Raw genomic sequence first — 12,986 nt, forward strand, 5'->3', positions numbered from 1 at the left:
AAAAGGTTGTCCAAAGGTTTCTCCAAAAGGTCAGCTTGACCAGAGTTTCCCCCTCAAGGGCCAAAATCAAATGGGTTCTGATGCCGCCAGCACAGCTCTCCTGCTGTACCCCAAAGCGTGCATGATCTGCTCAGGACTGGTCTGTCCTTACATTCGTTTTCTCAATGGCCTGAGCTCATAGAGGCCAATCAGAAAACGAAAGTGATTTGCGGTTATTGCTTGGTCAGAATGCTGACTCACTAATTGATGTGTTCAGGTGATGAAGCCTGCAGAACTCCCTGCACCTGGACATTGTCATGATGGCTGACCGATTAGTTGCCGTGACAACGCACGGCCTTGCATTCCAGAAAGGGGAGAGAAGGCTTTAACGAGAAGCAGCTGGTTGCCTATCTTGTTCCCTCCACAAAAGCAGTTTTCACTGTTCACAAAGTCCCAATATCACAAAATCATAGGCCTCCAGGCCTGAACCAAGGAAATAATGAAACCCAAGAAATTGAGGGACCTCAACTTCTTGACACTGCTTTTATTTTATTTTCAGCGGCCGGGAAGCCTCTGATCTACCCCCTCTTTAGGAATGGGCTGCCCGTGCTGTACTGTAGCTGGATATTGCTTGAAAATGTATCGAATCACTTCAGCAGCAAAAATCAACAGTAAGGGTTTCTTGGAAGTTCCTGATGCCAGTTTAAGCAGTTGTAGACACTGGCATAAATTTTAGACAAACATCATTTTAAACTGTAAGATAATCTTTATCTATATTTTCTTTTTAAAACAGTGTTGAAATAACTATATTTCTCTGCTTTAGAAACCTACTCATGGATTTCAGAAGAATATGAGACTTGAAGTAGTTGATAAGAGGAACCCTGCACTTATCAGGGTAACCACAGTTGTAGATACTGATGACCACAGAATTAAAGTAATTAAAACTTTATTTTCCCTCACATCTGGTTTACAAGGATACTTTCAATTTTTTTCACAACAGTTTAACAATATCTTGTGGGTACGAATGCTTTGCTACCTATCACCCCCTTCCCCTACATGAGTCTTCCATTCATTTCAGGGGTGGGGGGGGGGAAGCTTCCCAGGTGCATAAATGTTCCTTTCAGTTAAAGGTAGTGAAGGTGCCCCTGCGCACAGGAGTTCCATGTCAGTGAAATGCACCTTAAACTGATGGAATGTGTCATGCCAGGCTGTTAACTCAGGAGTTAACCCAGTTGTAGTTCAGGAACCATTTTATTGAACATAGTGATAAGGGAAATCGAGCCTGAACAAGCTGTGACTCATAAAGGTCAGCATAGCCCATGAAGCCATGTATTGTAGCCTATCAGGATAAGTGTCTGATTTTTGCTGTATGTTGGGATCTTTAAAAATGGAAACATGTTACGCTCCAGGAAGGCCCCAAAACATGGCTGGTGGGACTGTGTTCAGTCTGGAACTCCATGGGTTGTGCAGGCTTGATACAGACTTGCATCCATGACAATATGTGTATTCAAGAAGTTTTTAAGCTTAATAAACTAGTTGTTCTTACTATAATATCTCCATAATGGGTTAAAATTAAATCAGAATAATTTCCATCTAGACATTAGGAAGAATTTTCTAACAGAGCTGTTCCTCAGTGGAACAGGCTTCCTTGGGAGGTGGTAAGCTCTCCTTCCCAGAGATTTTTAAGCAGAAGCTAAATGGCCATCAGCAATGCTGATTCTATGAACTTGGGCAGTTCATGGGAGGGGGGCATCTTGGCCATCTTCTGGGCACTGGGTGTGTGTGGGGGAGGTAGTTGTGAGTTTCCTGCATTGTGCAGGGGGTTGGACTCGATGACCCTGGTGGTCCCTTCCAACTCTATGATTCTATAAGATAATGTAAAAGCCATTATAATTGGAACATATAAGAATCCAGTAGTTAAATTTTGATTACTTGGCTGTTACACTTTTTTACCATATAATGTCTGTAATTTAAATAAATGGATTCTCCAACAATAATAAAAGTAAGTACTCTGGATATTGTCGAAGGCTTTCATGGTCAGAGTTTATTGGTTCTTGTAGGTTATCCGGGCTGTGTAACCGTGGTCTTGGTATTTTCTTTCCTGACATTTCGCCAGCAGCTGTGGCAGGCATCTTCAGAGGAGTAACACTGAAGGACAGTGTCTCTCAGTGTCAAATGTGTAGGAAGAGTAATATATAGTCAGAAAGGGGTTGGGTTGAGCTGAATCATTGTCCTGCAAAAAGTATCAAGGTAATGTGCTAATCATTGTCCTGTAAGTATCAAGATAATGTGCTAATGATGGTGTGGTATGTTAAAATGGAACCATTGTATCCTGAAGTGATCTTAATGTGTGAAATCCAAAGCTAATCTGCATGGCTATTGTTGACTGTATTCTTTGTTAGTCTGGAGGTTTTCAGGACAGGAAGCCAAGCCTTATTCATTCTTAAACTCTCTTCTTTTCTGTTAAAGTTGTTTTATGAATTTATGAATGTTTATGAATTTCAATGGCTTCTCTGTGCAATCTGACAAAATAGTTGGTAGAATTGTCCAGTCTTTCAGTGTCTTGGAATAAGACCCTGGGTCCATGTTCAGCCACTGCTGATTTCTCAGGTTGGCCAAGTCTGCATGTTCTTTCATGTTCTTTTATCCTTGTTTGTATGCTGCGTTTTGTTGTCCCGATGTAAACTTGTCCACAGCTGCAAGGTATACGATATACTCCTGTAGAGGTGAGGGGGTCTCTTTTGTCTTTTGCTGATCGTAGCATCTGTTGTATTTTCTTGGTGGGTTTAAACACTGTTTGTAGGTTATGTTTTTTCAAAAGTTTCTCCATCCTATCAGTGACTCCTTTAATAAATGGCAAGAATACCTTTCCTATGGGAGAACTATAGGAAAACAGTGTCCCATAGGAAAGGTATTCTTGCCATTTATTAAAGGAGTCACTGATAGGATGGAGAAACTTTTGAAAAAACATAACCTACAAACAGTGTTTAAACCCACCAAGAAAATACAACAAATGATACTATCAGCAAAAGACACCCCCTCACCTCTGCAGGAGTATATCGTATACCTTGCAGCTGTGGACAAGTTTACATCGGGACAACAAAACGCAGCATACAAACAAGGATAAAAGAACATGAAAGATACTGCAGACTTGGCCAATCTGAGAAATCAGCAGTGGCTGAACATGGACTGACACAAACAGGACCCAGAGTCTTATTCCAAGACACTGAAAGACTGGACAATTCTACCAACTATTTTGTCAGATTGCACAGAGAAGCCATTGAAATTCATAAACATCAGCACAACTTTAACAGAAAAGAAGAGAGTTTAAGAATGAATAAGGCTTGGCTTCCTGTCCTGAAAACCTCCAGACTAACAAAGACTACAGTCAACAATAGCCATGCAGATTAGCTTTGGATTTCACACATTAACAGATCACTTCAGGATACAATGGTTCCATTTTAACATACCACACCCTCATTAGCACATTACCTTGATACTTTTTGCAGGACAATGATTCAGGTCAACCCAACCCCTTTCTGACTATATATTACTCTTCCTACACACTTGACACTGAGAGACACTGTCCTTCAGTGTTACTCCTCTGAAGATGCCTGCCACAGCTGCTGGCGAAACGTCAGGAAAGAAAATACCAAGACCACGGTTACACAGCCCGGATAACCTACAAGAACCAATAAGTACTCTGGAGATTACAGGTTTTTTTCATCGACTAAAATTTATTACTTCTTGTGTTTTAGATCCACTTTGATGGCTGGGAGAGTATTTATGATTATTGGATTGATGCAGATAACCCCGACATACATCCTGCAGGCTGGTGTGGGAAAACTGGACACCCTCTTCAGCCTCCTCTTAGTAAGATGCACTATAATACAGTAAACATTTGGGGAGCAGTTGTGCATGCACACTTTTATTCAGGGTGAAAACATGCGGAACACAATTTGAATTGCTTCCAGATACACATGTGTGGAATTTAGCTACACACCTACCTTAATTTTATGCATCAGGTGAAGGAGCATTAAGATTACATGTTCAAAACAGTATTAATGTTATTAAATAGCAGACAAAATGAAATGCCATGTTCCAGCCAACCTGGTTATTGCTGTAATAAATTGAATACTTGCAGTCAATGGAGCATGTTGGAAAATGTTGACAATTGTATTTATTTAGATATTTATACCCGGGTTTTCTGCCCAGTGGAGCTTACAGCAGTGTTCACCCTCTGCCATTTTATCCTCACAGCCACAACCCTATTAAGTAGGTTAGGCTGAGAGAAAAAGTGACTGGTCCATGAGTTTTGTTGGCAGAAATGGGATTTGAACTTCAGTCTCCCAGATCCTAGACTAGTATTCTGACCATTACACAACACTGACCTTTTATGTATATGAAGACTTTATAAATAGTTTTAGATTTCTGCTTTCTTATTCATAACTTTGGCTTTTGTCTGTGTCTCTCTTTGTTCTTGCCTTTCTTTTCTAATTTAGGAAGGTAATGTTCAGGAACAAAAAACAGAGAAAAACATGAATGCTTAATAGTCCATTTAAAAAAAAAAAGAATTGAGATTCCTGAATGCCAGAATGTTTCTTCACAGAATGGCATGAATCACTGTTGTATGATCAATATTCATGTAAGCTAGTCATAATATTGGCCTTATGTTTATGTCAACAGAATGAAGCAATTATTAAGAGTTTTGATAAGGAGAGAATGAAATTGTAGTGGTAGATCATGAGATTCTGTGCATAATCTTAGGTCCGTGGTTATATTTCTGCTCAACCTCCTAGTGATTGCAATGAAATAAATTAGGGGCTTGCATACATTAAGGAGTTTTACCAGTGCCTTACAGACTTCCATGGATCTCATTGCAATTGTCACCATTAGATCCTGTTTACTTAAATCTTTGGAACTTCTTTTGCCTTTTGAAGATCATCTCTGTTTAGGAATGTATGAGAAAAATAGAACGTAGTAAGAACCTGTGTAATAAGGATGTCATAAACAGCCCATTCCTGAAGGGGGGTGAAGCTCATTAGGAGCCAGCGTGACCACCTTAGCAACTCTGCCAGCACAGGGCAAACATGCCATCGTCCATGGGCCACCGGCCCCTGCTGCCAGCACAGCCACATCAGCAGGGATTTCCTAGAAGGGAAAGCCCACACCAGCGTGGGGAGGTGTTCCCATGGCAGAGCTGCCTTCTTAATGCCGTTTGCCCCGGGAATGCCCCCTCAAGCTGTGGCGTGGCTGCCACACCTTTTTTGGTGGCGCAGCCTCACTTTGTACAATGGGGCATTTCCCCCTTTTTAATGGTTTTTTAATTATTCTTTGTTTTGCCTTTGCAGTGGCCGGGAAACCTCTAAAGAGGTGGTGCAACCGCCACTCCCAGCTGCCACAGATCTACCCCCCTTTCTCACTCTGAGGCAGAGGACATCTTCAATAGTGGGTGGTTCCCTTCCCATGCTTAGGGAGGCAGAATTTTATTTCCTCTTCCTGTGACCTGAGCTGGGACCGCCCCTATTTTCAGTTTTCCTCCTGCCTCAGAGGGAGAAGCAGCTAAAGCACCAGCTCTGCAGCCTACTGAGATTTAAGGAAGAAAAAACAGCTACAATCCTACCTCGTTCCTTCTAACATAATCGACTTATCCATACTAGTCTTCTTCTTCAGCTTAATTCCTTTTTCCTCTTATTCCGTCTCCTACTTTACCTCGCACTTTTCCCTTGCCCTCCTAAACTGTTGCTGACGCGATGAGGCAATGGCAACCAGAGAGGAATGGTCAGGAGATGAGCTCCTATCTGGAATCAAGGAACAGGTGGTCGGGCTCCTCTCTCCCCAAAGGTGGCAAGATGCTCCCTCTGATGACCGCTGTCATGGATTTGCAGAGAAGGAGAGTGATCCCGAGGCTGGGGACTCCAAACGAAAGCAGTCAGCCCTGACAGGAAAAAAGGGGTGTCAAAAAGATGCGCAATGAGGAGGAAGCCACCTGTTCAGCCCGTTCAGCCCCTGGTGGCAATGAGGGCAAACTGCACACTGTAAGGGCCTCACCAGCCAAGGAATTAACAGAGGAGAGTGTATGTGGGTGGACAAGTGGACATAGAAGCCATATCTTTGATGAAACTGGGCCTTAGACAAGAGCTACCGCCAGGCTCCATCGCTTAGGGGGATCCCTAGATTCTCAGGCCAATTCCCCACCCCTTCAAGGCCCATAGACAAATCAAGGTCCAAAACTGTGGAAGCTAGTCAGCCCTGGCCAACAAAGGCAGCCAGAAAGACATCACCCCAGGTTCATCGATGTGGCCGCTGTGCAGTCCCACAGGGGATCTGCGCATGTGTCAGGCCTGCTTTCCTTTGCCCTTACAGCCTGTCAGACTGAGAATGTTTTGGTTTCGAGGCCTCTCAAGGTCGTGCCTGCAAACTGTTGAATTCCTATTCCAGCGCTATCTCCCGTGGGAATGGCTCCTCGTTGGGAGGGGGGTTACCGTGACCCGTTGTGACTCATGCTTTCCAATATAGGCCTTGTACTGTGCTACCCATTCCCAATCGTGCCAATTTACCTGTTAGCTCTGTAAACCTGTAGGTTTTCAAATAAATCAATTCTCTTTTGGACTCCTCGTCTACGGATGTTTTTTGTGGGATTACCACGGGGACAAGTGCTTACATTTTGGCTCGACTCCCTCCTCTTTTTTTTACCTGCCTGGCTGGAGCCCTGGAGGGTTTGCCGAGATCTCGGATTGGAGCAGGGAACGTGCTCTCCGCGTGAAATACCTGTGGCTGGAGCCCCGGAGGGTTCGCCCAGGTCCCGGGTGGGAGTAGAGACAGCGTTCCCCGGGTAGAGGGTTTCTGGCCAAAACCCTGGAGTGTCTTGGTGTACCCTCCGTTGGAACCGTCAGACGAGTACCCCGACGACCCTTCTTTGCTGAATGACATTCTTGCTGAGGCGTTGCGGACGGATGCAGAGATCAATCGCCTGATTGTACTCATTCGAGTTCAGTGGCGTCTCCTGGCTGTCACGACCCCCTGGACGGACCCCGACGCAGATCAGAGTGCCCAGCACAACCTCCGAATACTGGACCGTTTGGTGGAGGAAGTTCGACTGGCGCAGGAGGATTTAGCAGCCTTGACCCGTTTGTTAGCGGGGCTAACCATATGTGAGAAGCAACAAGAGCCGGTAGCAGTCCCGCTCTGCCCCGCTCCGCTCCATGGCGGGAACATGAGCGGAGGAGGTCCCGATCCCAGCCGCTCCTGATCCCAACTTGTGCTTGAAAGAAGCATGGGATGTGGCAACCCGGATGGCCTTACTGTTTGCGGGACTGACCTCGGCAACGGCCACGGTGGCTGAACTTACAAAGCGTTTAACCCCTGAGTTTGGAGCAGACGCTGTTGCTCTGGCAGTTCGGGTTCAACCGTTATTGGACCTACAAGGTTCCTCTGAACTCCTGCTTCTAGAGCAAGAAGCTCTCCCGATCGTCACCACGGCTAGAGGCCAACCAAGTGCTCACTGACCGAAAGCGAGCCGAGGAACAGTTGCGGGCAGCGGATGAGGCGGCAGCTCGGGCGCGGGCCGAGAAAGAAGAGGAGCAACGTTTGGCCGCCATTTGAGCCCGCACGGTCACAGACGCACTTCCCAGAGACAGCACAGGATTCGGATTTATCCCCCCATTTTCCCCGACTTTTGACCCGTGTCGCGATGTGCAACGCACACGTTGGCTTGCGGATCACTTGATTGAACCGGACTACTTGGATGAGGAGGACCTGTATGGTGAGGGACCCCACTGGGCTACTGATCTCCGGGTTAGCCAGTCCAGACGCACGGGGGGAGCTGGGGACGAAATGCGCCTGTTGCGGGGCCAAAACCGGGACTTGAACGATCGTGTGACCCATCTGCAGGACCAAATGGAGCAGTTACTCTGAGAAAATGAACGTTTACGACGAGCTCAAACTACCCCAGTCCCACCGGTGCCAACTCTGCCAGCTCCACAACCACAATTTCCGCCACTGAGGGCACCACTTCTCCCCCCTCTGGGAAAACCGGCCCAGCCGCCTCCAAGACTTCCAGCTCAGCAGGCCCCTGGAGCACCAGTTTTGCCAGCCCCCGGAGCTCCGGTTTTGCTGGCCCCAGGAGCACCGGTTTTACCACCTCCAGGGCAACCGCCAATGCTGCCCCCAGCGCCCCCTCCCATACAGTGGAAACAACCTCGGTTAAGAGTGACCTACGACAGCTCAGTTGAGGCCCTACCCTGTTTCCTACACCAAGTGGACAGTTATATGCGGGAACAAGGGCAGCACTTCCCCACCGAAGACAGCCGGGTGCGTTTCGTTGCCTCGCTATTGACTGGAAAAGCCGCCGACTGGATGGTCCTCCAGTTTGACACCCGGGCACGATCCATACGCTCGCTCAACGAGCATGCGAGCGTTACAAAGACGTTTTGAGGCCCCTTTCCTGGGAGAGAAGGCCAAGGCAGCCCTCCTGCAACTTCGACAAGGCTCTACACCAGTGCGGGAATTCACAGACGAATTCCAAAGACTCGCAAGTAAAATAGTGGACTGGACTGAGGCTACCCGTATACATTATTTCCGGGAAGCCTTACATCCTGAGATATTGAACTGGGCTTATATGCAATGAGACCCAGACACTCTTGAAGAATGGCTCTTACTAGCGGAGGAGGTGGAAAGTTGTCGCCAATTCATTTCCTTGCCCGACGTCGAGCAAGGGAGGGGGGCAACCAAAAGCCCCCTACTAAGACTGCAGCTACTACACCGCGGAGACCTGCTCTACCCTCGTAAGACTGCGAGTCTTGGTTTCAAAGGGGAACCTGTCTCGTTTGCGGAACCATAAACCACTTTGCAGCCGCCTGCCAGACCGGTTGGTTCCTTCTCGACTGGATGGACCGCCCTGGAATCGGGGGCGACCTCAGCACCGCGGCACCGCGACCAACCGAAGCTCTGCTCCAGGACAGACCGCACCATCGGCTCTCCACGTCGGAGATGTGCCTCGCGAGTCTGCACTGGCAGACCTATCGGGGTTCCGGACTACAAGTGCCCCAATAGGGGACAGCTCACCATCTTCGGATGAGGACAGGAGCTGGGACCCCCCTGCTTTGAACCTTGAATCACCTTTGGATCTGTCAAAAAACAAGCGGGGTCTGCGGTGAATGGAGCGACACCGCGGACCCTCGCACCTATCCCTGCAAAACCCAAAGCTCTGGTGAAGGTGAGTGAAATCAAAGAGACTGTGTATGTGGACGTAGTGATACAGCGCCATAAAGGGGGCCCCCAGTTACAAGTCAAAGCACTCATAGACTCTGGGTGTGCCCGCTCCCTGGTCAACGAAACCACCTTCAAAGCACTCAAAGTCAAATCAGAAACCCTACCAGCCCCCATCCAGTTTGCCCAAATGGATGGCAGTGATTTCAAGGGTGGGCCAGTGGATCGTCGCACCCGCGGGGTGGCGATGGGCATTGGCCACCACTGGGAACAAATTGACTTTACCATAGCCCCTATCAGATACGAAGTGGTGTTGGGAATTAACTGGCTCAAGGGACACAGCCCTTGTATTGACTGGGGGCTGAAACTATAAATTCTCTGATCCTAACTGCGACCAACACCGTCTCGAGGTGGCTGTTGTACCTCCGTCAACCTCGGCTTTGGTCTCAGACACTACCTCGTCCTATCCGCTACCTGTTGAATATCAAGACTTTGCAGACGTTTTTGATGTGCAGGAATGTGATGTACTGAGCCCCCCCCCCCACCGCCAAACAGACTGTGCTATTGAAGTAGTGGGGAATGAAAAACTGCCTAAAAGTTAGATTTATCCCATGAGCGCTTCCGAACGTACCGTTACGTGAATTCTTGGACAAGAATTTGGCTCGAGGTTTCATCCGGCCATCTACTGCCCCTTCCTCGGCCCCTGCTTTCTTTGTGCGCAAGAAAACAGCTGACTTGTGCTTATGCATCGACTTTCGAAAACTCAATGCAGTCACCCAGTCCAATGCCTATCCCATTCCTTTGATCTTGGATCTCTTGGGACAATTGAAGGAGGGGCGTATTTTTACAAAACTTGACTTGGTGGAAGCCTATTACAGAATCAGGATTCGGGAGGGCGTTCTACCTCTAACAGCCTTTTCCAGTTGCTTTGGCATGTATGAATTCTTAGTGATGCCTTTCGGATTAAAAGGGGCCCCGGGGGTCTTCATGCAATTCATTAATGAGATCCTACATAACTTGTTGTATAGGGGCGTGGTGGTTTCTTTGGATGACATCCTTATTTACTCTAAAACTATGGACGAACACGTTGCTCTGGTAAGGGAAGTATTGCAATGCCTCAGAGACAATCAGCTTTATGCTAAGGTGTCCAAGTGTGAATTTCACCAAAAACAGTTAACCTTCCTGAGCTATATAATCTCACACCACGGACTCACTATGGACCCTGACGAGGGGCGGTCGGTAACCAGTTGGGAACCACCCTCCACCCGTAAGCAAGTTCAGCAATTTCTTGGGTTTGCTAACTTCTACGGGGGTTCATCCCCAACTTCGCTCAAATCGCACTCCCCATCACGAATCTCCTTAAGACTAAGGGAAAAGGCAGCGCCGCCGCGTTGCCCTCCCCCAATGTCAAACCGCTTTTGATACTCTCAAGTGACTGTTTACCTCTGAACCGGTGTTAAAGCACCCTGATCCCGATCAGATGTTTATAGTTCAGGTTGACGCCTCAGATGTGGCTATGGGGGGTGTGCTTTTACAGCAGGGGAGGGACGGTCTTCTGCATCCATGCGCTTACTTCTCTAAGAAGTTCGCGCAATCTCAGCTCAACTGGCCAATCTGGGAAAAGGAAGCGGCTGCCGTCCACCATGCCCTTACGGTGTGGAGACAGTTTTTGGAGGGTTCTAAAGTCCCTTTTGAAGTATGGAGCGATCACAAGAACCTGGAGGCGCTCATGGGGGCCCGTAAACTGTCCGCGAAACAAGTTCGCTGGGCGGACTTCTTTGCTCAATTCTGTTTCATATTAAAACGTGCCGGGGAAGCAAAATGTCCTGGCTAATGCTCTATCCAGACTTCCCCAATATCCAACCATGGTTGAATGCCCCACGGAGTCCCTGTTCACTCCTGCTCAGAGAGGCTTGCTACCCACTCTAGCAGTCCATATCCGATCGCAAACCCGGCTCCCGCCACATCCTCCGCAGGGGGGGCACTTCAAGCCTAACCACGCCAGTCGGCCCGACCGCGCCACCCCCCTCACCTCCTTCGCCAGCTCCGCCGGCACCTGGTCGCTCTGACAGTCCGGCCATCCAACCCCCCTCGGGGACATCCAGCATGGAGCCCTCACCGCCAGATAGGTTGGATCTGTCAGACTCATTTTTGGCCTCACTTCATTCCGATTGCCAAGCCGAACTCTCTGCGCAAACCCTCCCCTCCGCTCTGGCTGAACGTGGAGGGTTTTGGTACAAAGACTCTAAGCTGTATATGCCTAAAGGGCTATGGAAGGAAGTACTACAGCTAGTCCATGGAGCCAAGACCGCGGGACACTTTGCGTTTCTAAAAATGTTACATTTGTTACGGAGGCAGTTTTGGTGGGCGGGCATGCGAACTGATGTGGATTCTTTCATCCGCAGTTGCCCAGTCTGCGCTACTGTTAAAAGGTCCCAAGGGAAACCTCCCGGATTGTTGCGACCGTTAGAGACCCCCACTAGACCTTGGGAAGTAATTGCTATGGATTTTATGACTGACCTCCCCTTCAGCGGGGGGGAAACTGTACTTTGGGTGATCACTGACCTGTTCTCTAAACAGGTGCATCTCGTTCCTTGCGCAGGTATTCCGTCCGCTCCAAAACTGGCCTGCCTCTTTGTGTCACATGTCTTCCGTCTACATTCCTTTCTGCGCAAGGTGATAAGCGATTGCGGAAGTAACTACGTGGCTAAATTTTGGAAAGCTTTCTTAAAATTAGTGGGCGTAGAACAAGGTCTCTCCAGTGCTTTCCACCCCCAAACCGATGGCCAGACGGAATGAGTGAATGCTATACTAGAATGCTACTTGCGCTGTTATGTTAACTATCATCAGGATGATTGGTTTGATTTGTTACCTTTTGCTGAATATGCGTACAATAATGCTGTACATCAGTCCACTGGATTTAGCCCTTTTCGGGCCATTTATGGGCAAGAATTCGGGCCCATAAGCCATACTGATGTCTCCAGGGTGGAGGGGGATGAAGATGTTGCTGACTGGGTTCACACAATTCAGACAACCTGGCCTTGGCTGGTACAAAATCTGGAGCGGGCTAAACGTAAATACAAGATTCTGTCAGGCTTCAGCAAATACACAGCGTTTCAGGCAATAGACCTTCAATCCAGGCAGAGCAGCGATTCAAAGATTTATTTCAGAAAGTCAGTGATTTCAGTAAGAGACGCACAAGGTTGGAATACATGACAGGGGGAGTGTGGATACATTTATAGGGCCGATACAATAGGGTTACAGGAACAAAGAGACAATGTAGTCGTTTCCTGCCGGTAACGACTTAAGTAAAACTGAAACAGAAACAATCATGAACAATCAGTGGAGGAGATGGCCGAACTCTCGGCTTTGTGCGCGGGACCCGATATCAGATCGAAGATTTACATGGACGGGTCCCAATACAATTGTAAATCTCTGGCCGGAGCTCATGTGCAAAACGGGGGGGGGGGAGTGCACGGAGAACTCCATTTTGTTTGCGGGGAAACCATCTTGTTTGAGGACGGAGCTGTCAGAAGCCCTATCTGACAGGTTCAAGCTGATAAACATCGCTCACCAGGCAAAGACTACTCAGTGGGGGTCATGGTTTATTTGTCCACCAAAAATCTACGGTCCAACCGCCCATGTAACAAACTCAGTGCCAAGTACGTGGGTCCCTTCCCCATTGCTCGTATCATTAACCCAGTGACTGTGGAACTTTCACTTCCAAAGTCACACAGGCAGATTCATCCTGTCTTTCATGTCAGTTTGCTGAAACCACATGTACCTTCTCCCGATTG

General features: G+C 47.9%; 1 protein-coding gene across 1 annotated transcript in view; it reads left to right on the plus strand.

The window, feature by feature from the left end:
• The window catches only part of L3MBTL3 (L3MBTL histone methyl-lysine binding protein 3), a 137,474-nt gene that overhangs the window by 54,308 nt on the left and 70,180 nt on the right, over nucleotides 1–12,986 (plus strand). Inside the window, exons 13-14 of the mRNA XM_056856280.1 lie at nucleotides 803–913; nucleotides 3,738–3,852. Coding sequence (XP_056712258.1) covers nucleotides 803–913; nucleotides 3,738–3,852 — 226 coding nt within the window. The remainder of the gene's footprint in view (nucleotides 1–802; nucleotides 914–3,737; nucleotides 3,853–12,986) is intronic.

The sequence above is a fragment of the Euleptes europaea genome, chromosome 10, assembly GCF_029931775.1.
Source record: "Euleptes europaea isolate rEulEur1 chromosome 10, rEulEur1.hap1, whole genome shotgun sequence".
Lineage (NCBI taxonomy): Eukaryota > Metazoa > Chordata > Lepidosauria > Squamata > Sphaerodactylidae > Euleptes > Euleptes europaea.